At 45.3% G+C, this 24,799-nt stretch overlaps 1 protein-coding gene across 1 annotated transcript in view; it reads left to right on the top strand.

Annotated features, from left to right (window-relative positions):
- Positions 1 to 900: 900 nt before the first annotated feature.
- Positions 901 to 24,799, top strand: part of LOC138670654 (hydroxysteroid 11-beta-dehydrogenase 1-like protein A) — a 59,072-nt gene continuing 35,173 nt past the window's right edge. The window contains exons 1-3 of the mRNA XM_069758202.1: positions 901 to 1,056; positions 10,283 to 10,413; positions 10,681 to 10,792. Of these exons, the coding sequence (XP_069614303.1) occupies positions 972 to 1,056; positions 10,283 to 10,413; positions 10,681 to 10,792 (328 nt within the window). The 5' untranslated portion in view covers positions 901 to 971. The remainder of the gene's footprint in view (positions 1,057 to 10,282; positions 10,414 to 10,680; positions 10,793 to 24,799) is intronic.

The following is a 24,799-nucleotide window of genomic DNA, read 5'->3' as shown; positions in this document are numbered from 1 at the left end:
CGCGTAGTACATTGCCCAGCCCGCGTAGTATATTGCACAGCCCACATAGTATATAGCAATGTGGGCATCATATCCCTGTTAAAAAAAAGAATTAAAATAAAAAATAATTATATACTCACCTTCCGCTGGCCCCTGGATCCAGGAAGCGTTTACCGACGCTCCTCATGCGCTCCGGTCTCAAGAGTGCATTGCGGTCTCGCGAGATCATGACGTAGCGGTCTCGCGAGATCGCTACGTCATCATCTCGCGAGATCGCAATGCATGGACCGGTCACCAGAGCGTCGCGAGGAACGGGAAAGTCGCCGGAAGGTGAGTATATGATGATTTTTTATTATTTTTAACATTAGATCTTTTTACTATTGATGCTGCATAGGCAGCATCAATAGTAAAAAAGTTGGTCACACAGGGTTAATAGCAGCGTTAACGGAGTGCGTTACACTGCGGCATAATGCGGTCCATTAGCGCTGCCAATAACTCTGTGTAAGCGCTGACTGGAGGGGAGTATGGAGCTGGCACTGACTGCGGGGAGGAAGGAGCGGCCATGTTGCTGCCGGACTGCGCCCGTCGCTAATTGGTCGTGGCAATGGTCGTGGGCGTTTTGCCACGACCAATCAGCGACTTGCATTTCATGACAGACAGAGGCTGCGACCAATGAATATCCGTGACAGAAGGACAGATGGAAGTGACCCTTAGACAATTATATAGTAGATATGACTTTCACTGTTTCTATTGAAGAACTGAAATGAATTAACGTTTGGTGATATTCTAATTTTGTGAGAAGCAGCTGTATGTCAGTGACCTATATAATCGTATACAGCCTATGGAGCAGTGAGGATTGGCCATCCTGGCTGCAGACATTTACCTGGGAGGAGCAGTTTACCCTGAATGTAAAACTATCAAGGCTAGAAGAGAAGCTGCCTGCCAAGACTGGGAGCCATTCTCCTGACACAAGCAAACAGTTCTCTAGCAGCATGGCAGGGATGAAGCTGCTGCTGTCCGCTTTGCTCATAGGGCTCTGTGCCTATTACTTTTACAGCACAGAGACCATAACTCCGGGTGAGTAGTTTAGTATTCTATTTAACTTGTTGTAGATAGATTTTCTGCATTCATATTCATGCTTACTACATGAGAAATATCATGAACAGTGTAGTGTATGGGATTGTACCAGTCAATGCAAAGCAAAATGAGGATGTAGAGTTGTGTTCAAACTAATAGCAGTGTGTTAAAAAAAGATGAGTTAATCACAGAATCTTTATACTAGTTTATTTCCAGCATTGGGAACACTGCACACTGTTTTCTAATTCAAAACATGAAGAGAAATGTATAGAATTTTTAACTACTTTACAGAAGAAAAAAACAAAAATGAACATTGGGCTGTTCTAAAAAAATAACAGTGTCTGCATTTGTCTTTACAAACTCACAATATATACTTTCTTTGGATTTAGCATTTCTGTGAATGACTAACCTAATATTTAGTTGTCTACCCACAGTTTTTTAGAACTATATCCTGGCACCTGTCATCTGTTATTTCAGCCCAGGATGCTTGGACTATATCCCACAATTTTTTGGCATTGCTTTACCTTTGAAACTGCATTTTTAACACCTTCGCCCCTTCCTGACCAGGCCAATTTTTACAATTCTGACCACTGTCCCTTTATGAGGTCATAACTATGGAGCGCTTCAATGGATCACGGTGATTCTGAGAATGTTTTCTTGTGATATATTGTAGTTCATGATAGTGGTAACATTTCTTTGACATGACTTGCGTTTATTTGTGGAAAAAAAAAAATTGCCAACAATTTTTGAAATTTTTTTACATTTTCATTTTTGTGCCCTTAAATCAGAAAGTCATATCGCACAAAATAATAAATAGCATTTCCCACATGTCTGCTTGACATCAGCACAATCTTTGAAACATTTTTTTTTTTTTGTTAGGAAGTTATAAGAGTTAAAAGTTGACCAGTGATTTCTCATTTTTAGAAGAAAATTTACAAAACCGTTTTTTACGGACCACCTCACATTTGAAGTGACTTTGAGGGGGCCTATATGACAGAAAATGCCCCAAAGTGACGCCATGCTAAAAACTGCACCTCTCAAGGTACTCAAAACCACATTCAAGAAGTTTACTAACCCTTCAGGTGCCTCACAGGAAATGTTGGAATGTGGAAGGAAAAAATAAACATTTACTTTTCTTTCACAAAAATGTTCCTTTAGACATAATTTTTCTTTTACTTTCGCAAGGATAACAGGAGAAAATGGACCATACAATTTGTTGTGCAATTTCTCCTGAGTTTGCCGATACCCCATATGTGGGGGAAATCTACTGTTTGGGCACAAGGCAGGGATCGGAACGGAAGGTGCACCATTTCACTTTTTGAATGTAAAATTTGCTGTCATGATTAGTGGACGCCATGTCATGACTGACATGATTGCCCCTGATGTGCCTAAACAGTGGAAACCCCAAACAAGTGACACCATTTTGTAAACTAGACCTCTTTTGGAACTTATATAGATGTGTATTGAACACCTTGAACCCCCAGGTGCTTCACAGAAGTTTATAACATAGACCTGTGAAAATAAACAAAATCACTTTTTTCCGTCAAAATCTTTTTTAGCTGCAAATTTTGCATTTTTATAAGGGTAAAAGGGTAAAAGGAGTGGCTTTCCCACTCTGGCGGAGAAAATTGCGCGGGAGCCCATGCCAGTTTTTAACAGCTAGAGCCACCAAATTCTGCACACAGACTCTACTAACATTATTAGTGAGGAATATGTAAAAAACAAAGGGATATGAAATGGTTTACTGTATGTAACCGTCCTGTCGGGTGTGATAAGGAGATAGCAAAAGCCAGCAATTGAATTACCGGCTTTTCTGCTATCTAGCTCTGTATTTTATATATATATATATATATATATATATATATATACAGTGGGGCAAAAAAGTATTTAGTCAGTCAGCAATAGTGCAAGTTCCACCACTTAAAAAGATGAGAGGCGTCTGTAATTTACATCATAGGTAGACCTCAACTATGGGAGACAAACTGAGAAAAAAAAATCCAGAAAATCACATTGTCTGTTTTTTTAACATTTTATTTGCATATTATGGTGGAAAATAAGTATTTGGTCAGAAACAAACAATCAAGATTTCTGGCTCTCACAGACCTGTAACTTCTTCTTTAAGATTCTCCTCTTTCCTCCACTTATTACCTGTAGTAATGGCTCCTGTTTAAACTTGTTATCAGTATAAAAAGACACCTGTGCACACCCTCAAACAGTCTGACTCCAAACTCCACTATGGTGAAGACCAAAGAGCTGTCAAAGGACACCAGAAACAAAATTGTAGCCCTGCACCAGGCTGGGAAGACTGAATCTGCAATAGCCAACCAGCTTGGAGTGAAGAAATCAACAGTGGGACCAATAATTAGAAAATGTAAGACATACAAGACCACTGATAATCTCCCTCGATCTGGGGCTCCACGCAAAATCCCACCCCGTGGGGTCAGAATGATCACAAGAACGGTGAGCAAAAATCCCAGAACCACGCGGGGGGACCTAGTGAATGAACTGCAGAGAGCTGGGACCAATGTAACAAGACCTACCATAAGTAACACACTACGCCACCATGGACTCAGATCCTGCAGTGCCAGACGTGTCCCACTGATTAAGCCAGTACATGTCCGGGCCCATCTGAAGTTTGCTAGAGAGCATTTGGATGATCCAGAGGAGTTTTGGGAGAATGTCCTATGGTCTGATGAAACCAAACTGGAACTGTTTGGTAGAAACACAACTTGTCGTGTTTGGAGGAAAAAGAATACTGAGTTGCATCCATCAAACACCATACCTACTGTAAGGCATGGTGGTGGAAACAACATGCTTTGGGGCTGTTTCTCTGCAAAGGTGCCAGGACGACTGATCCAGGTACATGAAAGAATGAATGGGGCCATGTATCGTGAGATTTTGAGTGCAAACCTCCTTCCATCAGCAAGGGCATTGAAGATGAAACGTGGATGGGTCTTTCAACATGACAATGATCCAAAGCACACCGCCAGGGCAACGAAGGAGTGGCTTCGTAAGAAGCATTTCAAGGTCCTGGAGTGGCCTAGCCAGTCTCCAGATCTCAACCCTATAGAAAACCTTTGGAGGGAGTTGAAAGTCCGTGTTGCCAAGCGAAAAGCCAAAAACATCACTGCTCTAGAGGAGATCTGCATGGAGGAATGGGCCAACATACCAACAACAGTGTGTGGCAACCTTGTTAAGACTTACAGAAAACGTTTGACCTCTGTCATTGCCAACAAAGGATATATTACAAAGTATTGAGATGAAATTTTGTTTCTGACCAAATACTTATTTTCCACCATAATATGCAAATAAAATGTTAAAAAAACAGACAATGTGATTTTCTGGATTTTTTTTTCTCAGTTTGTCTCTTATAGTTGAGGTCTACCTATGATGTAAATTACAGACGCCTCTCATCTTTTTAAGTGGTGAAACTTGCACTATTGCTGACTGACTAAATACTGTTTTGCCCCACTGTATATATATATGTGCGTGTGTGTCTCAATTACAATTTTTTTTTACATATATATATATATATATATATATATATATATATATATATATATACATATATACAGTTATATGACAAAGTTTGGGCACCCCTATTAATCTTAAGCTTAATGTTTTATAAAAAATTGTTTTCTTTTGCAACGTCTATTTCAGTTTCATATATCTAATAACTGTTGGACACAGTAATGTTTCTGCCTTGAAATGAGGTTTATTGTACTAACAAAAAATGTGCAATCTGCATTCAAACAAAATTTGACAGGTGCATAAGTATGGGCACCCCACCAGAAAAGTGACATTAATATTTAGTAGATCCTCCCTTTGCAAAAATAACAGCCTCTAGTCGCTTCCTGTAGCTTTTAATGAGTTCATGGATCCTGGATGAAGGTATTTTTGACCATTCCTCTTTACAAAACAATTCCAGTTCAGTTAAGTTTGATGGTCGTCGAGCATGGACAGCCCTCTTCAAATGATCCCACAGATGTTCAATGATATTCAGGTCTGAGGACTGGGATGGCCATTCCAGAACAGTGTAATTGTTCCTCTGCATGAATGCCTGAGTAGATTTGGAGCGGTGTTTTGGATCATTGTCTTGCTGAAAGATCCATCCCCTGCATAAATTCAACTTTGTCACTGATTCATGAACATTATTGTCAAGAATCTGCTGATACTGAGAGGAATCCATGCGTCCCTCAACTTTAACAAGATTCCCGGTGCCGGCATTGGCCACATAGCCCCAAGCATGATGGAATCTCCACCAAATTTTACTGTGGGTAGCAAGTGTTTTTCTTGGAATGCTGGTTTTTTTGGCCGCCATGCATAACGCCTTTTTGTATGACCAAACAACTCAATCTTGGTTTAATCAGTCCACAGGACCTTCTTCCAAAAAGAAATTGGCTTCTCCAAATGTGCTTTTGCATACCTCAGCCGACTCTGATTGTGGCGTGCTTGCAGAAACGGCTTATTTCGCATCACTCTCCCATACAGCTTCTCCTTGTGCAAAGTGCGTTGTATAGTTGACTGATGCACAGTGACACCATCTGCAGCAAGTTGATGCTGCAGCTCTCTGGAGGTGGTCTGAGGATTGTCCTTGACTTATCTTACCATTCTTCTTCTCTGCCTTTCTGATGTTTTTCTTGGCCTGCCACTTCTGGCCTTAACAAGAACTGTACCTGTGTTCTTTCATTACCTTACTATGTTCCTCACAGTGGAAATTGACAGGTTAAATCTCTGAGACAGCTTTTTGTATCCTTCCCCTGAACAACTATGTTGAATAATCTTTGCTTTCAGATCATTAGACAGTTGTTTTGAGGAGCCCATGATGCCACTCTTCAGAGGAGATTCAAACGGGAGAACAACTTGAAAGTGGCCACTTTAAGTAGCTTTTCTCATGATTGCATACACCTGGCTATGAAGTTCAAAGCTCAATGAGGTTAGAAAACAAAAAAAAGTGCTTTAGTAAGTCAGTAAAAAGTAGGTAGGAGTATTGGAAACAAGAAAATGATAAAGGTGCATACTTATGCACCTGTCAAATTTTGTTTGAATGCAGATTGCAAATTTTCTGTTAGTACAATAAACCTCATTTCAAGGCAGAAACATTACTGTGTCCAACAGTTATTAGATATATGAAACTGAAATAGCTGTTGCAAAAAAAAACAACAATTTTTTATAAAACATTAAGCTTAAGATTAATAGGGGTGCCCAAACTTTTTCATATAACTGTATATATATGTGTCTCAATGACATATTTATATGTATACCTATTCTATGTGTAGACATTTATTTTAGCTATTCTATTCTAACCTGTCAGTGTGATTTTACTGTACACCGCACCGGCTTTTCTATAGAACACCGCTGCGTATTTCTCGCAAGTCACATGCATGGTCCGTGTGTAATCCGTATTTTTCTCGCACCATAGACTTTCATTGGCAGATTTTTTGAGCAATACGCTGACAAACGCACCATGCTGCGATTTTCTATGCCCTTAAAATACTGCTGCGAAATATACGGCAGATAGGAGCTGCCCCATAGAGAATCATTGGTCCGTGTGCAATGCATAGTTTTTGCGCCTCTCATACGTCCGTAAAACTCTCTAGTGTGACTCTGGCCTAACAGTTCATACACAAGTCATTTGCTCATTTTGTTTCTTGTACGTTTTGTGTGCTTTATGGCCAATGTGAACATGCGTTTATGTGCTGCATGTATACCAACTTAATCCATGCTCAATTTTTGTGTTTTTTTTTTTTTTTGTATTTTTGCATTTTGTGGAAGCCGGGTCGTGGCCTCCCTTTTTTGAGCTGGTAATTATTAATTCTTTAGAAAAATATTTCTTTCTTTTTTTTTACTCTATTTGGGGATTTAAAAAATATATATTTTTGCACTTTTTAATCTTTTTTTTTTACATTGTCCCAGGATGGGACATTACTGTATAACATCAGATTGCTGATCTTATGTTCTGCAATGCATCTGCACTGCAGGGCATTAGCCCAGGATCAGACAGGCAGGTAGAAGGCGTCTCAGGTCCTGCTCTGAGCAGGCACTGGCAAACCATCTTCTCTACGGGGCTCAAAAGGACCTCGTGGCCAGCTTGGGGCTAGGCGTCTCCATGGAGACCATCAGGACAACACAATGCCCTCTATGTCGCTGTCACTACTGAAAGTGGCATCAGAGGGTTTAAATGCCCACGATGGGTGCTAGCACCGATCGTAGGCATTGCTGCGGGGTGTCAGCTGTCACATACAGCTGACACCTGCACCCGAATGCTGCAGCGCTCAGCAAGAGGCCGAAAGATTGGTGTGCTGTACCAGTACTGCAGTTTGCTGGAACTCAGTTCCCGCAGAGCAGTACTAGTACGGCGCATGTCGGGAAGGGGTTTAATGTCTCCCCACAAGTGTTCTATCGGATTAAGGTCCAGAGATTGGGCTGGTCACTCTATAACTATAACCTCAATTTTGTCAGGTCTTGTTGAAACACCCATTTCAAGGGCATATCCTTTTCAGCATAGGACAAAATGACCTCTTCAAGTATTTTAATATATGCAAACTGGTCCATTATCCCTGATATGCGGTAAATAGGTTCGGCACCATAGTAAAAGGAACATGCCCATATCATGATGATTGCACCACCAAGAGTCACTGTCTTCTGAGCGTACTGTGGCTTGAATGCAGTCACTCCCTGACGAAGCTACATAATATGTCCCCAAAAAGGTCATAAAAGTCCTTTGGGGGACATAATTTTATTTTTTTCTATTTATGTTTCAAACCTGCTCTTGCAAGATTTTAGGAGTAATGATGCAGCATCATCAACAGACTTGCTGCAGACTAGGGTCCTGTGGAAGGACATAGACAAGTGAGAAGATACAAACAGTTAATGCTTAACACAGTGGCTGCAAGTGAACACCACCATTTGCTATAAAAAAAAGTTTCCCTCGTTAAAGCTGAAGCGAAACGCGCGTCGGGCCGTGCAGGCTTATCATCGGGGTATGTATAACAATGGCAATGCAATACTGCAGGACAATTATGTCTGATGCACTGATACGGTGTGCATCTTAGTGAATAGGCTATTTTGTATTTGACATCCCCCATTTCTATATTAATTACTTACTATTCTGTTTATCTTATTGGGGTAATTTATTATTTATGCACAGCGCTCACTTTATCCTAAGTATTTATTTGATATATGTATTTTTAATGAAATTAGAAATGTGAGTATTTAGTGCATATTAGCCTTATTTATATATTTAATTATTGTCTGGTCTCCTGTGCGGAGTAAAATGATGGCAGTATTATTTTTTTACTGGTTAAAATGTCAACTTGATAATTGTATTGCCCATACCCTTATGTGGTACCTTGCACTCTATTGCCACCTGGTGGCCTGTTCCCTTATTTTTAATGTTGTGATTATTGTGTAATAATAAATTATATACCTTTTTGAGGATTTTTTTGTCTGTGTATCATATTTGTAGGTGTTGAATATTCTGATAGATACACGACTCTTTATATATATATTTATTTGTTGGTTTATTGAATAAAGTAAAAGCAGAAAGAATTGCATTAGAAGGAACTCAAGAGTGAAGTGCATGTTCCCTCGGGGAAGAGTTTGAAGGAGACACCAGGTCACGTGACAGCTGTGGTGCAATTAGTAATTATAAAGTGCCCAGGATGGCAGTGAATGCTAGAAGTTGGTGCCTGAACCTCTAGCATGACAAATGTTCGGTACAGCGAGCTGGCTTGTAGCCACCATTACGAGAGATCAGATCCGAGTAAAGGAGTCGAGAGATGGAATCTTGCAGCGCCCCAGAGATCTGGTCGTTGCAGTAATGTCGCTCTGCCGCTAAGGAGGGTGATGTTATGTCTGATTGCACTAAAGGAGTTCATCTGACCAGGTATCACAGCACACATTACACTTCACACTCCGGCCACTAGGGGGAGCAAAAGGCACTATGTATTAGGCCACTCCTCACACTGGTAAAACTAGGGGTCGGATAGGAAGTTAGGACAGAATGCAGCCTGGGAGAGCTCCAGGGAGGACCTGTCAGGGGTGGGTTCCTGACAGGGGCCTAACAGAACGAACAGAAAGCAAAGGAACCGCGCCTGCACTACCTTGTGGCGGTATCCTAAGAAAGGACACGAAGAGAAGGATATTGTGGAAAGTGAGAAACGAGATCAAGCACAAAGGAGAGACAGTAGGAGTCGTGCCCCGAGAACGGCAACTTCCTACTGAGGCACGTAGCCGGTGACTGGAACACCGAGGAAGTAACTGACTCTATGCCTTACTTCAAATACCGCAGGACAGTTAATTATAGGTTGGCTGTCTACCACACATCACCTAAGCAGACATAGGGGGCAAGTGTGGAGAGGGGCGTCTCTAGGGTCCCAGAATAGCTCCGAGCCTTCCCGTCAAACGGGTGCGTCCTATCCAGATAAACTTGGGGGGACAGAGAGAGAGAAAGAACGAGAACAGAAGTTTTGAGGACTATCCCGAATGCTCAGCAGGGAAGAACTACAACACACAGGCGCTAGTGGTAGGCAACGATTTCCACCTGCAAAGGGAACTCTGGATGTGCCTTCGGACCGGCCGGTCTCAGCCAGCCCTCAGCCCTGTTAACAGTGCTCTGGATTGCGGATCCCGAAGTCTTCAGTAAAAGGTAAAGAGACTGCAACCCTGTGTCCTCGTTATTGACTGCACCTCACACCATCGCCACCTACACTACTGGGAAGCCCTGGGGATATACTTTACCTGTGGGAAGGTATACCATCTAGCTGCCATCACATCACCCCAGTGGACCCCAAGCAGCGTCGGTTACTCTGACCGAGTACCACAGGTGGCGTCACGAAACCTTAGCCGACTTTCATCACCCCTTTCATTGGACGCCCCGGGTCCAGCCACCGTGACAACCCTAGAACTGAGACAGAGAGGACCGGTACCGAGTAACCCGCGGCCCTGCGTCTGGAGGCGCCCCAATCTTAGTAAAGGAGCTGAGAGAAAAAAAATTGTCATCTGAACAGTCCTATTGAATATCATTGGTCCACGTGCTGTCCGTATGAGGCCAATTTTTTTCTACTGACAACATTCATACTAAAATTATGATGATTGGAATGTACCTTTACCATATAAATAAGATATATTAACTTGGGATTCTATAATTTTTTATCAAATGTTGAATTATGGACTCTGCTCAGCAAGTTACCACCTGTGATTTGTGTACCTTTGCCTCTTCTAGAAATGGTAAAAGGGAAGAGAGTACTAGTGACTGGATCAAGTTCAGGAATTGGAGAACAAATTGCATACAGATTTTCCGAAATGGGGGCTCATGTTATGCTCACGGCCAGAAGGGCTAAGCAACTACAGGAGGTATGTTTATACAGCTTCAACTTTTCATGTATAATGATATGTAACACTATTATCATATGAGTATCGTAAGCAAACCAGACCCACCGGGGACATCCATGCAGGAATCTGGGCGTCAGGTGTCATCATCGCTTTTCTAGCTAAACCAACCTGAAGTTAAGGTGAGCAGTCACCTAAGAAAGTCTGGCCAAATGAAAATACTGACTCACCTAACAGAACATTTTTGCTTTTTTCTTTCTCTGTATCCTTGAAATTTTGCTGTTATTTTAGGTGGCAAAGAAGTGTTTGGAATTAGGAGCAGCATCTGCCGGTTATGTGGTAGCCGACATGGAAAATTTGACTTTAGCTCAGAATGTGGGCCAAGAAGCAATTAAACAATTAGGTAAAATTGTTTTTTATTTATATGCCAATCAAGAGAATTTACTTTGTATGGTCACCAATGTAAAGACAATCTGCCATGCTTTAGTCTTAGCTTTTATTACATCATAGATAACCCATAATTCAAAAGGAATCTGTCACACTACGTTTGTCTTATGTAAACTATTAACATGGGCATACAGGTTATAGACTGCTGAAAAATAGTCCAACCTGTATGTGTCATATCAGATGCCTTGTTGTTGAGAAATCATCTTTTATCTCTTTATGTAAATGACCGCTTCCAGGCTTTGGGGACTGCGCTGCCTGGAAGATAACTCTGCCTCCAGAGATTATTTTACATGAAGGGGAGTTACCTTCATGCAAATATCATAGCAAACATTAGGAGCACACAATCATGATCTCAGGGTGCCGATGGGGATAAAGAGGAAGCCCCCACACTCTGTTAGCCATTTATATGATGTAGTCACTATTGACAGCAGCATCTAAGGGGTTAAACAGATATGGACGGTGACAACACTGATCGTGGCTGATGCAGCAAGGTGTCAGCTATAGTGGACAGCCGACAGCTGCTGGATTGTCACCTGTATGGGGGAGGCTATTCTCTTATATCTCAGGTCAGTTAAAAGATGTATTGACGGTCATTAAGTGGTTAAACAGGCTGCCAGTCACCTGATGAATGAGTGTTTTGCTTGTTCTTTGGGTGAATTTATTTTTTGCGCAGTGGAAAAGTTCATCGTTCTCGGTTCATCGTCCTATTTAAATAAGAATTGCAAGCTGCAAACAATAGGTCTATTGCCACTGTAACAGTATTGCGATAATTTTGTGAGCATGCTCTGTGATCTGTGCAGTGTTCTTTGTGCAGAGAGAGGAGAAGATGAGCAAATGTCAGCAGGGTTGTGCATAGTAACCTACACACAGTGTCAGGTCGGCGCCATTATACTGAATACAATGATACCTTGGTTGATTAAACTCGTCTTGTGGTTGTTTCTTAATCTTTATTTTCAGTTTTGTGTTAATAAGATTCTCGTGACCTAATGCGGGGTCGGTGTACACCACGGTTCCAAAGTTTAGGGTCACACAGACAATTTTGTGCTTCCCATGAAAACTCATACTTTTATTAATCAAATGAGTTGCCAAATTAATTGAAAATCTAGTCCAGATATTGACAAGGTTCGAAAAAAAGATTTTTATTTGAAATAATTATTTTCTCCTTCAAACTTTGCTTTTGCCAAAGAATGCTTGATTTGAAGCAATTCCACCATTGCAGACCTTTGGCATTCTAGCAGTTAATTTGCTGAGGTAATCTGGAGAAATTTCACCCCCATGCATCCAGAAGCCCCTCCCACAAGTTGGTTTGGCTTGATAGGCACTTTTTGCGTACCATACTGTCAAGCTGCTCCCACAACAGCTCAATGGGGCTGAGATCTGGTGACTGCGCTGTCCGCTCCATTACAGATAGAATACCAGCTGCCTGCTTCTTCCCTAAATAGTTCTTGCATAATTTTTGAGGTGTGCTTTGGGTTATTATCCTGTTGTAGGATGAAATTGGCTCCAATCAAGCGCTGTACACAGGGTATGGCATGGCGTTGCAAAATGGAGTCATAGCCTTCCTTATTCAAAATCCCTTTTACCTTGAACAAATCTCCCACTTTACCAGCACCAAAGCAACACTAGACCATCACATTACCTCCACCATGCTTGACAGATGGCGTCAGGCATCTTCCAGCATCTTTTCAGTTGTTCTGCGTCTCACAAATGTTCTTCTGTGTGATCCAAACACCTCAAACTTGGATTCATCTATCCATAACACTTTTTTCCAATCTTCCTCTGTCCAATGTCTGTGTTCTTTTGCCCATATTAATCTTTTCTTTTATTAGCCAATCTCAGATATGGCTTTTTCTTTGCCACTCTGCCCTGAAGGCCAGCATCCTGGAGTCGCCTCTTCACTGTAGACGTTGACACAGGCGTTTTGCGTGCATTGCCAACAGCTGACAGCTGCTATTGCACATGCGCGGGTGACGCCATCTTGGTGGAGGACATTTTTTTTACTCTCCAGCTAGATGGCGCCACCGGCGCCTGTGCAACAGCAGCTATTGGATCTCTATATAAACTACCATTTTCAAAATGACTTTCCTCAAGTAAATCTGCAAAAGGGATTAAGTGCACAGTAACCATGCGATTATGCTGCAGCCAGGGGCGTAACAACTGCGGTTGCAGGGGTCGCGACTGCGACGGGGCCTGCAGTGTTTTCAGGGCCCGCGCAGTCCAGCAAACAAGTAGCAGGGGAAACAAAGGACTAGGAGACAAGTCACGCACGCATCCTGCTGGCCACGCCCACAGCTTCCCCAGACTTTCAGCAGTGTGCGGCGAGTGGGCGTGTCCGTGAAGGACATGTGACCTAGCAGAAGGGCTGGCTGGGCTGTCACTGACTGAAGCTGGAAAGATGGAAGGCAGCAGCTGGTGAGTGATGTGCTGCTTACACCTGACACACACACACACACACACACACACCTACCTGTCCTATGCGCACAGGACCTGTGATGAGGTCACAGGAGGGGAGGAGTCAGGGGTCACATGATCAGTGGCCTCAGTGTATGCACTATGCAGGACTCTGCTGTGCTTGATTGTCATGGTGCTGAAAGAGGGGAAGTTTATGTAACAGAGCCGTGTGTGTACAAGGTGTACAGAGCGGAGCCGTGTATGTGCGTAGTGGAGCAATGTGTACGAGGTGTACGGAGCGGAGTCAGGTGTGTACGAGGTCTACAAAGCTGAGCCGAGGGTGAAAGAGGTGAGCGGATTCGTGTATGTATGGGGTGTATGGAGTGGTGCTGCGTGTTTAAGAGGTGTATAGAGCGGAGCCGCATGTGGACGGGGTGGACGGAGCGGAGAAGCGTGTGTACAAGGTGTAGGGAGCAGAGCCGCGTGTGTACAAGGTGTAAGGAGCGGAGCCGCGTGTGTACAAGGTGTAAGGAGTGGAGCCGCGTGTGTACAAGGTGTAAGGAGCGGAGCCGCGTGTGTACAAGGTGTAGGAGCGGAGCCGCGTGTGTACAAGGTGTACGGAGCAGAGCCGCGTGTGGACAGGGTGGATGGAGCGGAGAAGCGTGTGTGAGGTGTACGGGGCGGAACCGCGTGTGTACAAGGTGCAAGGAGCGGAGCCGCGTGTGTACAAGGTGTAAGGAGCAGAGCCGCGTGTGTACAAGGTGCAAGGAGCGGAGCCGCGTGTGTACAAGGTGTAGGAGCGGAGCCGCGTGTGTACAAGGTGTACGGAGCAGAGCCGCGTGTGGACAGGGTGGATGGAGCGGAGAAGCGTGTGTGAGGTGTACGGGGCGGAGCCGCGTGTGTACAAGGTGCAAGGAGCGGAGCCGCGTGTGTACAAGGTGTAAGGAGCGGAGCCGCGTGTGTACAAGGTGTAAGGAGCGGAGCCGCGTGTGTACAAGGTGTAAGGAGCGGAGCCGCGTGTGTACAAGGTGTAAGGAGAAGAGCCGCGTGTGTACAAGGTGTAAGGAGCGGAGCCGCGTGTGTACAAGGTGTAAGGAGCGGAGCCGCGTGTGTACAAGGTGTACGGAGCAGAGCCACGTGTGTACAAGGTGTAAGGAGAAGAGCCGCGTGTGTACAAGGTGTAAGGAGCGGAGCCGCGTGTGTACAAGGTGTAAGGAGCGGAGCCGCGTGTGTACAAGGTGTACGGAGCAGAGCCACGTGTGTACAAGGTGTACGGACCAGAGCCGCGTGTGTACAAGGTGTACGGAGCGGAGCCGTGTGTGTACGGGTTCTCGGAGCGAAGCCGTGTGTGTACGGGCTGTACACGGCTGTGGGCAGAGCCCAGCATGTGCACTGTGGGGGAGTGTACTCGCTAGCATCAGAATGTGCAGTGTGCATGCTCCGGAGCCAACCAGTACACCCAATACACCCCCACACTGCACAGGTCCGGAAATGACGCACTGCAGCGTCATACCAGGAAGAAACAGCACACAGATTTCAAAGGCGGGGAGTGCGCTTGGAATTAGAGCGAGGGAGGACATATTACTATAGGGACATGTTAGTTATAAAATCATTTTTCTCAGCGAGTACAGTGCATTATTAGGTCAGACTATACAACATTGCAACACAACTATAGCGTGCGAAATGAATAGGGAAAATGTGAATTTCGGTGGGAAATATTTTGGTGCGGGGAGGGCCCCATTTGAAAGTTCGCATCGGGGCCCCTCACTTTGTAGTTACGCCACTGGCTGCAGCGCAGGTGCCACGGCTCGAAGCTGCCTGCAAAAGCATTTTTTTTTATTCAGTATGTGATGGTATTCATTATGCAAACTAGGGGGAAGGTCACTGAGGGATCAGTGACCTGTCAGCAGTCTGTGTTATGGATATCTAATCAGAGCACCACATACACTGACACCACCTTGGGGCACGAGAATCTCATTAACACAAAACTGAACATAAAAATTAAGAAACAACCACAAGACGTATTTCATCAACCAATGTATCATTTTATTCAGTTTGACGGCCTGACACTGTGTGTAAGTTACTGTGCACAATCCTGCTGTAATTGAAGTGAAAAAGTTTCATGGTATTGGTGTCATCATTATGTTTTTCCTGGTATCATGACCATTTATACCGGGTTGTTAAAGGGTGACAGCCATTAAATTATTAAAATACTATTTATTAGTTTCATTTTACCATATAGATAGTGGCTTCTGAATATAAATTCATATAATTCAGGTCAGTTTTTTTAAATTATTATTAAGATGGCAAATGTAGGTCTGTGGGTGTATTAAAGGGGTTGTTAATTACTTGAGCATCTCCTATTTATATACTATATGGTGTGTGAGGCAGTGAGGGGGATCATATGTGAGGGTCGATATGTGTCCCCCAGGATGCAAACGGAGTCCTATTAAACCCACTGGAGTGCCTTGTGTTTACAGCTGGACGCCTGTGAGTCACAAGGCAAAATAAAAGAAAGTATGGATTGGGTCCAAGTAGTGACTCAGTCAGATTTTTAGGAAAACCCGTTAAGGGCTTTTATTTTTACAGGGATTTGCAGGTTTGGTAGTGGGGCGAAACCCTCCACTCTGGGTTTTGGAAGTGGCTCTATGACCACGATTCCAATGAAATCTGTCAGTTTTGCCTTGGGTGTGTCAGTTTTTGGAGTTTGCAAGCTGCAGAGCAGCAGACTCTGTGCAATCCCAGGACTCTGTGGAGCTAACACAGAGCCAGGGGCTTCTAGGCGGCTGACGCAACCAAGAGATACGGCGGTGTCATTGTCCACGGCAACAGGTTTTGACACGAACTATATATATGGAAACCCGGCTGCGATTCGGAGGTTATAACGCCTGAATGTGAGTCTGCAAATAAAGACACTGTTTATGTTGAACTTTCTGTGGTCCCTGCCTATCTGTCCCACTGCACCAACCCCACTGCACTACATATGGTTGGAGAATGCGGGCAGTGTGAACTGATGCATACCCAAAGACCGCTGCATGTTGGTACAGTAATTAAGCCTGCAGTGCTACAGCTCAAGCCTGCTAACAAGATGTAGGAAATACTCAAGCAGTTGGCCCTCACCCAGCAATGGCAGCAGTAGCAGCAGCAACAGCAGAAGGAGCAGCCGCAGAAGGAGCAGCACAATCATCACCAGCAGCTGTTGTATCAGCAGAAGACTGATGAGCTGATTCTCTAGCAGATTGCGGCCCTGTGAGAGGCGCCATCACCAGCGACCCCTATTTGTTCTGAGGCCCGGTTCAAGGTTCGGTCAGCACTGAGGAAGATGAGTCCTGAGGATGATATGTAGGCTTTCCTCACCGTGTTCAAGTGCATAGCAGAGCGGGAGAGCTTGCCAAATTTCCAGTGGGCTAAAGTGGTCGCCCCATGGGAAGACGGGAGATGCCCAGAAGGTCTACTTTGACTTCAGTCGGGACGTTGCCCTGGACTATGAGAAACTGAAAGGTGAGATCCTTACCTGACTGGGGGTAACACATATGTACGGGCACAATGGGTGTTCCAGTGGTCCTTTGTGGAGACTCGCCCACCCAGTCTCAGGCATATGACTTGCTACAGCTGGTAAAAAAATGGCTTCAGCCTGAGACCTTAACCCCTTTCCAGATGGTAGAGAGGGTGGTGGTCGATTGGCTAGTAAGAACTCTGCCAGCTGCTATTCAATGCTGGGTGGGCCAAGGGTAACCCGGAACCCTAAACCAGGTGGTCAGTCTGATTGAGCGGTATGCGGCCACTTAGGATTTTAAATGGGACTCTGCTCCACTACAGTTATAATGTCGGGCCCCACCAGCCCAGGAACCTGGGAAAGGTTCCCGACCCTCTGCTGGGGCCAATCAGAACTGAGCCTGTACTGAAGGAGTACCCCGAAGTGAGAGCGACAAAAGATACGTTTCCCCTAAAGTGGCCCCAAGGTTCAGTCGTGCCACAGCTACTGTTGGCGGTGCCTTGGGCCATGACATGTGGCAGCCAACTATCCCCATTCTTCCTCGCGAGTGAGCCACATCTGTGCCAGGTGCGCATCAACGGAGACCAGGCCGAAGTCCTCCTGGACTCAGAGAGCCTAGTGACACTTGTGCATGGGTCATTAATCTTGGGCTTAGAACCCACTGATAAAAATATGGGTGTCGTGTGTATACATGGTGAACTCCGCGAGTATCCAACAGTAGAGGTTTCATTTGTTACGCTCTGCTGGGAAATTAAACATGTGGTGGGGGTGGTGAAGACCTATCCTTACGGGGCTGTCCTGGGAAGGGATTTTCCCCTCTTCTGGTCTCTGTGGAAAAATAAAATTAAATACTTTTCTGCGGTCAGAGACCGAAGATCCCGACATAGGGGTTCCTGCCATAGGGATCACCCCATAGGGAAAGAATATGAACCCGATAGGTTTCCACTAGAGGTGATGGCAGGAGAGGTCGAGGAGACCTTGACAATTCCTGAGCTGGAAGTGCCGCGGGGAACCTTTGGGACCGCCCAGCTCCAGGTTCCTACACTGACCCAGGCACTGGAAAGAGTAATCAAAGTACAGTGGGTACGGAAAGTGTTCAGACCCCTTTAAATTTTTCACTCTGTTTCATTGCAGCCATTTGATAAATTCAAAAAAGTTCTTTTTTTTTCTCATTAATGTACACTTTGCACCCCATCTTGACTGAAAAAAACCCAAGATATGTAGAAATTTTTGCAAATTTATTAAAAAAAACCTGAAATATCACATGGTCATAAGTATTCAGACCCTTTGCTCAGTATTGAGTAGAAGCATCCTTTTCAGCTAGTACAGCCATGAGTCTTCTTGGGAATGATGCAACAAGTTTTTCACACCTGGATTTGGGGATCCTCTGCCATTCTTCCTTGTAGATCCTCTCCAGTTCCGTGAGGTTGGATGGTGAACGTTGGTAGACAGCCATTTTCAGGTCTCTCCAGAGATGCTCAATTGAAAGTGAAAGAACAAGGAGTGTATGCTGATGGATGTAACTCCAGAAGTATCATCTGGGGACCCTTTGATAGCGGCCCGGACAGAGGCCAAGAGAGTGGTAAAGATAGGAGATATTCCCTTCAAAACGCAGCATCAAGAAGTTCGGAAACTAGTACAAGAAAACACAGATGTATTCTCGGAACTACCAAGTCGCACCTCTGTCATCCAGTATCACATTGTCACAAAGCATCATGTAAGGGTGCAAATGAAGCTGTACCGTGTGTCCCAGGCCCGGAGACAGGCTATCACGAGTGAGGTGAGACAAATGCTCCAGCTAGGAGTAATTGAGGAGTTCCAGAGTGAGTGGGCTAGCCCCATTGTGCTAATCTCGAAGCTGGACGGCTCCTGACGATTCTGTAATGACTTCTGTAAATTGAATGAGGTGTCGAAGTTCGACTTTTATTCAATGCCCCAGGTGGACGAGCTGATTCAGCGACTGGGGCAAGCCCAATACGTTACCACACTCGATCTACTGGCAGGCACCTCTCACAGAGTCAGCAAAAGAGAATACCGCCTTCATAACAGCAAAGGGTCTGCACCACTATGTCATCTTGCCCTTTGGGCTACATGGGGCCCCAGCCACATTCCAGAGGCTGATGGACATAGTACTAGAACCCCATCGGAAGTATGCCTCAGCATACTTGGATGACATAATTATTTTTAGTGCTGACTGGCATACCCACTTGTCCCGGGTACAAGCGGAGGTGAATTTGCTCAGAGCCGCAGGCTTGACAGCGAATCCCAAGAAAGTGCGATAGGGCTCGAGGAAGCCCGGTACTTAGGGTATGTGATCAACCGTGGGGTTATCAAACTCTAAATAAATAAAATTGAGGCCATACAGAACTGACCCTAACCTGTTACCACCAAACAGGTGAGAGCGTTTCCCAGCATCGTTGGGTATTACCGGAGGTTTATACCTAATTTCTCTGAGAGAACAACACCCCTAAGCAATCTCCTAAAGGAAAAGAAATCGTCATGGTGCTATGGAACCCTCAAGCGGAGGAAGCATACCAGTGGTGGCACTGTGCGGACAGCCCGTCCTTATCAGCCCCAACGTCAAGAGAGACTTCGTCATACAGACGGATGCCTCTAACGTCAGCCTAGGAGCGGTCCTGTTGCAGGAGGTGAACGGAGAGGAACATCCGGTCATCTACCTAAGAAGGAAACTCACCCCGGCCGAGAAGAATTATAGCGTAGTGGAGAAGGAGTGCCTGACTATTAAGTGGGCCTTGGAGTCCCTACGCTATTATTTACTCGGTCGACCATTTCGCTTGGTGACGGATCATTCACCCTTGGTCTGGATGAGAAATGCCAAGAAAAGGAATCCTCGGGTCATCCAATGGTTCCTGTGTCTGCAAAATTTTAATTTCACCATGGAACACCATGCAGGGAAGGCGCAAGGGAATGTAAATGCCCTGTTGTGGGCACCTTGTATCGTGACAAGTGTTCAACCCCACAAGTTTGAACAGAGGGGGGATATGTGAGGCAGTGAGGGGGATCATATGCGAGGGTCGATATGTTTCCCCCTGGATGAGTACGGAGTGACTTATGTTCACAGCAGGACGCCTGTGAGTCACAAGGCAAAATAAAAGAGAGTATGGATTGGGTCCAAGTATTGACTCAGTCAGATTTTTAGGAAAACCCATTAAAGGCTTTTATTTTAGAGGGATTTGCAGGTTTGGTTGTGGAGTGAATCCCTCTCTCCACTCCAGGTTTTGGAAGTGGCTCTATGGCCACAATTCCATTTAAATCTATCAGTTTTGCCTTGGGTGTATCAGTTTTTGGAGTTTGCAAGCTGCAGAGCAGCAGGCTCTGTGCAATCCCAGGTCTGTGTGCCAAGGGCTTCAAGGCAGCTGATGCAACCAAGAGATACAGTGGTGTCATTGTCCACGGGAATGGGTTTTGAACATGGACTGTATATATGGAAACCCGGCTGTGATCTGGAGAATATCACGCCTGTATGTGAGTCTGCAAAAAAGACACTGTTTGCGTTGAACTTTCTTTGGTCCCTGCCTGTCTGTCGCACTGCACCAACCCCGCTGCACTACAAGTGGCATGTAAAAGTTTGGGCACCCCTTGTTACAGTTACTGTTATTGTGAACAGTTAAGCAAGTTGAAGATGAGATTATCTCTAAAAGGCCTAAAGTTAAAGATTACACATTTCCTTAGTATTTTAGGCAAAGTATATATATATATATATATATATATATATATATATATATATATATATACACAGTGGGGCAAAAAAGTATTTAGTCAGTCAGCAATAGTGCAAGTTCCACCACTTAAAAAGATGAGAGGCGTCTGTAATTTACATCATAGGTAGACCTCAACTATGGGAGACAAACTGAGAAAAAAAAATCCAGAAAATCACATTGTCTGTTTTTTTAACATTTTATTTGCATATTATGGTGGAAAATAAGTATTTGGTCAGAAACAAAATTTCATCTCAATACTTTGTAACAGGGGCGGGCTGGGCCATGGGGCAGAGGGGCAATTGCCCCCTGGGCTGGTCTCCTAGTTGCAGCTTTGGACCGTTCAGCCAAATATTACTTTAGAAGCTGCACTGTACCTTTATTTGCTCTTCCCAACAAGCAGCCTCATGCTGATTGGTGGAGCAGAGGTCACTCAAGGGTGCAATGTCCTTCCAGCTCTTCTGATTGGTGGAGAAGCCGTCCCTAGAGGCTGTACTGTATTTTTCCTGCTCAGTGTGTGCTCCCTTACCAATCGGAGAGCAGGGAGCAGACCGTGCAGCTCTGCTGAGGAGGCGCCGGCTGCCCCACACACCATGTGTAAAAACCTTCTTGCAGAAGTGTGAGTAGCTGCAGGCAATCATGGAAGCTTCTGGGAAGGTGTCTCTTTGCTTCTTAGTGGTGTGGGGGGATGCATGGTTGAAACTCAGCTCGAGGAGAGCTATTGGGGTACATATCTGTTGGGCACGCAGAAATAGGAGTGGAATTTTCTGTATGTCTCATTCTGTGATTAAATGCAGTCTCAAGTCCACATTTCAGTGTATTCCTTTGTATGTTTGTGTGCATGGTGACATGTGTATATGTACATGCGTGTTCTTGGTGAAGTGTGTATGTGTGTAACCGTATATGTGGTAAAATGTGTGAGTATATGTGGTGCGAACTGTGTATATTCGCAACTGTGTACGTGGTGATATGTGTGCGTGTTGACCTGTGTGTATGAGTGTGTACATAGTGACATGAGTGTGTATGTGGTGATGTGGGTGTGAATGTGTACGTGGTGACGTGTGTATGAGTGTGTACATAGTGACATGAGTGTGTACATGGTGACCTGTGTGTGTATGTGGTGACGTATGTATCAGTGTGTATATGTGGTGACATGAGGTGGTACGTGGAGACCTGTGTGCATGAGTGTGTACGTGGTGACCTGAGTGTGTGTGAGTGTCTACGTTGTGACATGAGTGTGTACGTGGTGACCTATGTGTGTATGATTGTACGTGGTGACATGAGTGTGTATGTTGTGACATGAGTGTGTACGTGGTGACCTATGTGTGTATGATTGTACGTGGTGACATGAGTGTGTACGTGGTGACCTGTGTGTGTATGAGTGTACGTGGTGACATGAGTGTGTACGTGGTGACATGAGTGTGTACGTGGTGACCTGTGTGTGTATGAGTGTACGTGGTGACATGAGTGTGTACGTGGTGACATGAGTGTGTACGTGGTGACCTGTGTGTGTGTATGAGTGTACGTGGTGACATGAGTGTGTACGTGGTGACATGAGTGTGTACGTGGTGACCTGTGTGTGTATGAGTGTACGTGGTGACATGAGTGCGTACGTGGTGACATGAGTGTGTACGTGGTGACCTATGTGTGTATGATTGTACGTGGTGACATGAGTGTGTATGTTGTGACATGAGTGTGTACGTGGTGACCTATGTGTGTATGATTGTACGTGGTGACATGAGTGTGTATGTTGTGACATGAGTGTGTACGTGGTGACCTGTGTGTGTATGAGTGTACGTGGTGACATGAGTGTGTACGTGGTGACCTGTGTGTGTATGAGTGTACGTGGTGACATGAGTGTGTACGTGGTGACCTGTGTGTGTATGAGTGTGTACGTGGTGACGTGAGTGTGTACGTTGTGACATGAGTGTGTACGTGGTGACCTGTGTGTGTATGAGTGTACGTGGTGACATGAGTGTGTACGTTGTGACATGAGTGTGTACGTGGTGACCTATGTGTGTATGATTGTACGTGGTGACATGAGTGTGTATGTTGTGACATGAGTGTGTACGTGGTGACCTATGTGTGTATGATTGTACGTGGTGACATGAGTGTGTATGTTGTGACATGAGTGTGTACGTGGTGACCTGTGTGTGTATGAGTGTACGTGGTGACATGAGTGTGTACGTGGTGACATGAGTGTGTACGTGGTGACCTGTGTGTGTATGAGTGTACGTGGTGACATGAGTGTGTACGTTGTGACATGAGTGTGTATGTGGTGACCTGTGTGTGTATGAGTGTACATGGTGACATGAGTGTGTACATTGTGACATGAGTGTGTACGTGGTGACCTGTGTGTTTATGAGTGTACGTGGTGACATGAGTGTGTACGTGGTGACCTGTGTGTGTATGAGTGTGTACGTTGTGACATGAGTGTTTACATGGTGACCTGTGTGTGTATGAGTGTGTACGTTGTGACATGAGTGTGTACGTGGTGACCTGTGTGTGTATGCGTGTGTACGTGGTGACCTGTGTGTGCATGAGTGTGTACGTGGTGACCTGTGTGTGTATGAGTGTGTACTTGGTGACCTGTGTGTGCATGAGTGTGTACGTGGGACCTGTGTGTGTATGAGTGTGTACTTGGTGACCTGTGTGTGCATGAGTGTGTACGTGGTGACCTGTGTGTGCATGAGTGTGTACGTGGTGACCTGTGTGTGTATGAGTGTGTACGTGGTGACCTGTGTGTGTATGAGTGTGTACTTGGTGACCTGTGTGTGCATGAGTGTGTACTTGGTGACCTGTGTGTGCATGAGTGTGTACGTGGTGACCTGTGTGTGCATGAGTGTGTACGTGGTGACCTGTGTGTGCATGAGTGTGTACGTGGTGACCTGTGTGTGTATGAGTGTTGTGAGGCAGTGACCGGTGTCATATGCGAGGGTCGCTATGTGTCCCCCAGGATGTGCTTAGAAGCATATTAGATCCGCTGGAGTGCCCTGTGCTCACAGCAGGTTGCCTGTGAGACACAGGGAAGAATAAAAGTAAGTGTGAACTGGGTCAAGTTATTTGTCCCAGAATTTATTCAGGAAAACCTGGTATGGGCTTTTATTTTGAAACGGACTGCAGGATGGTAGTGGGGCCGGTCCGTTTCCTCCAGCCCAGATCTTATAGTGGCCCTTGGCCATAGAATCTGGAGGATAGAAAAAAAACCCCAGCAAGAGAGTTTGGGTGTGTCAGTCTGGTCTGGGATTCAGACCTAGCAGGAGGCTTGTGCAGAGCTCCTTCCGTGTGGAGCAACATGGGCCAGGCAGAGCCTGAAAAACCAGACACCCCAGCGTACACGGGGGTGTAATACGCTCACAGCAGCGGACTGTGGACTGTTGTTATTTTTTCCCGGCTGCATACCGAAGGACTTGTTTGCTTTCTTTTCCGGTTTGTGAGTATGCTGTGAAATAAACAGAACTTTGTTTGAACTTTATATGGGTCACTGCCTATTCACTGCACAGCAAGGGCATCGCTACATCACAATTGGTTGGAGAATGCGGAGCAGTGTGAATTAAGGCATACCCCAACGCCATTTGCATGTCTGTTATTAAGCCTGCTACATTGCAATTCAGGCCTACAGACAAAATGGAGGAGATCCTGAGGCAGCTAGTCCTCACACAGCAACAACAGCAACAAACTAATAATCTGTTGCTGCAGCAAATTACAGCCCTGCGAGAGGCACCTCCAGCACCGACCCCGGAACGTCGCGATGCCCGTGGCAAGGTCCGCTCTGCTTTGAGGAAATTGAGTCCGGAAGATGACGTGGAAGCTTTCCTCACCGTCTACGAGCGCACGGCAGAACGGGAGAATCTGCCAGCAGCACAGTGGGCTGAAGTTGTGGCTCCGTTCTTGAGGGGTGATGCGCTAAAGGCCTACTTTGACCTCAGTCGGGAGGATGCCCAGGACTATTCCAAGTTAAAAGGTGAGATCCTTGCCCGACTGGGGGTTAATACTTATGTGAGAGCTCAACGGGTGTTTTCTTGGACTTTTGTGGAAGCCCAGCCTGCCCGATCTCAGATTTTTGACTTATTGCAGCTTGTGAAATGGTGGCTCCAACCTGAGACTTTATCCACAAGTCAGATAGTGGAGAGGGTGGTGGTCGACCGACTGGTGAGGGCTCTGCCAGCGGCCATTCAGCGTTGGGTGGGTCAAGGGGACCCGGGTACCCTAGACCAGGTTGTAGGCCTGGTAGAGCGATATAAGGCCACCCAGGACTTTATACGGGACACTGCTCCGCTTCGGCTGTCACGTAAGGCTCCGCCAGCTCAGGAGTCTGAGAAAAGTCCACGGCCCTCCACTGGGACAAGACCGGACC

The sequence above is a fragment of the Ranitomeya imitator genome, chromosome 1, assembly GCF_032444005.1.
Source record: "Ranitomeya imitator isolate aRanImi1 chromosome 1, aRanImi1.pri, whole genome shotgun sequence".
NCBI classification, from domain to species: Eukaryota; Metazoa; Chordata; class Amphibia; order Anura; family Dendrobatidae; genus Ranitomeya; species Ranitomeya imitator.
Note: the sequence above shows the minus strand (reverse complement) of the source record. Positions and strands in the feature narration are given on the sequence as shown.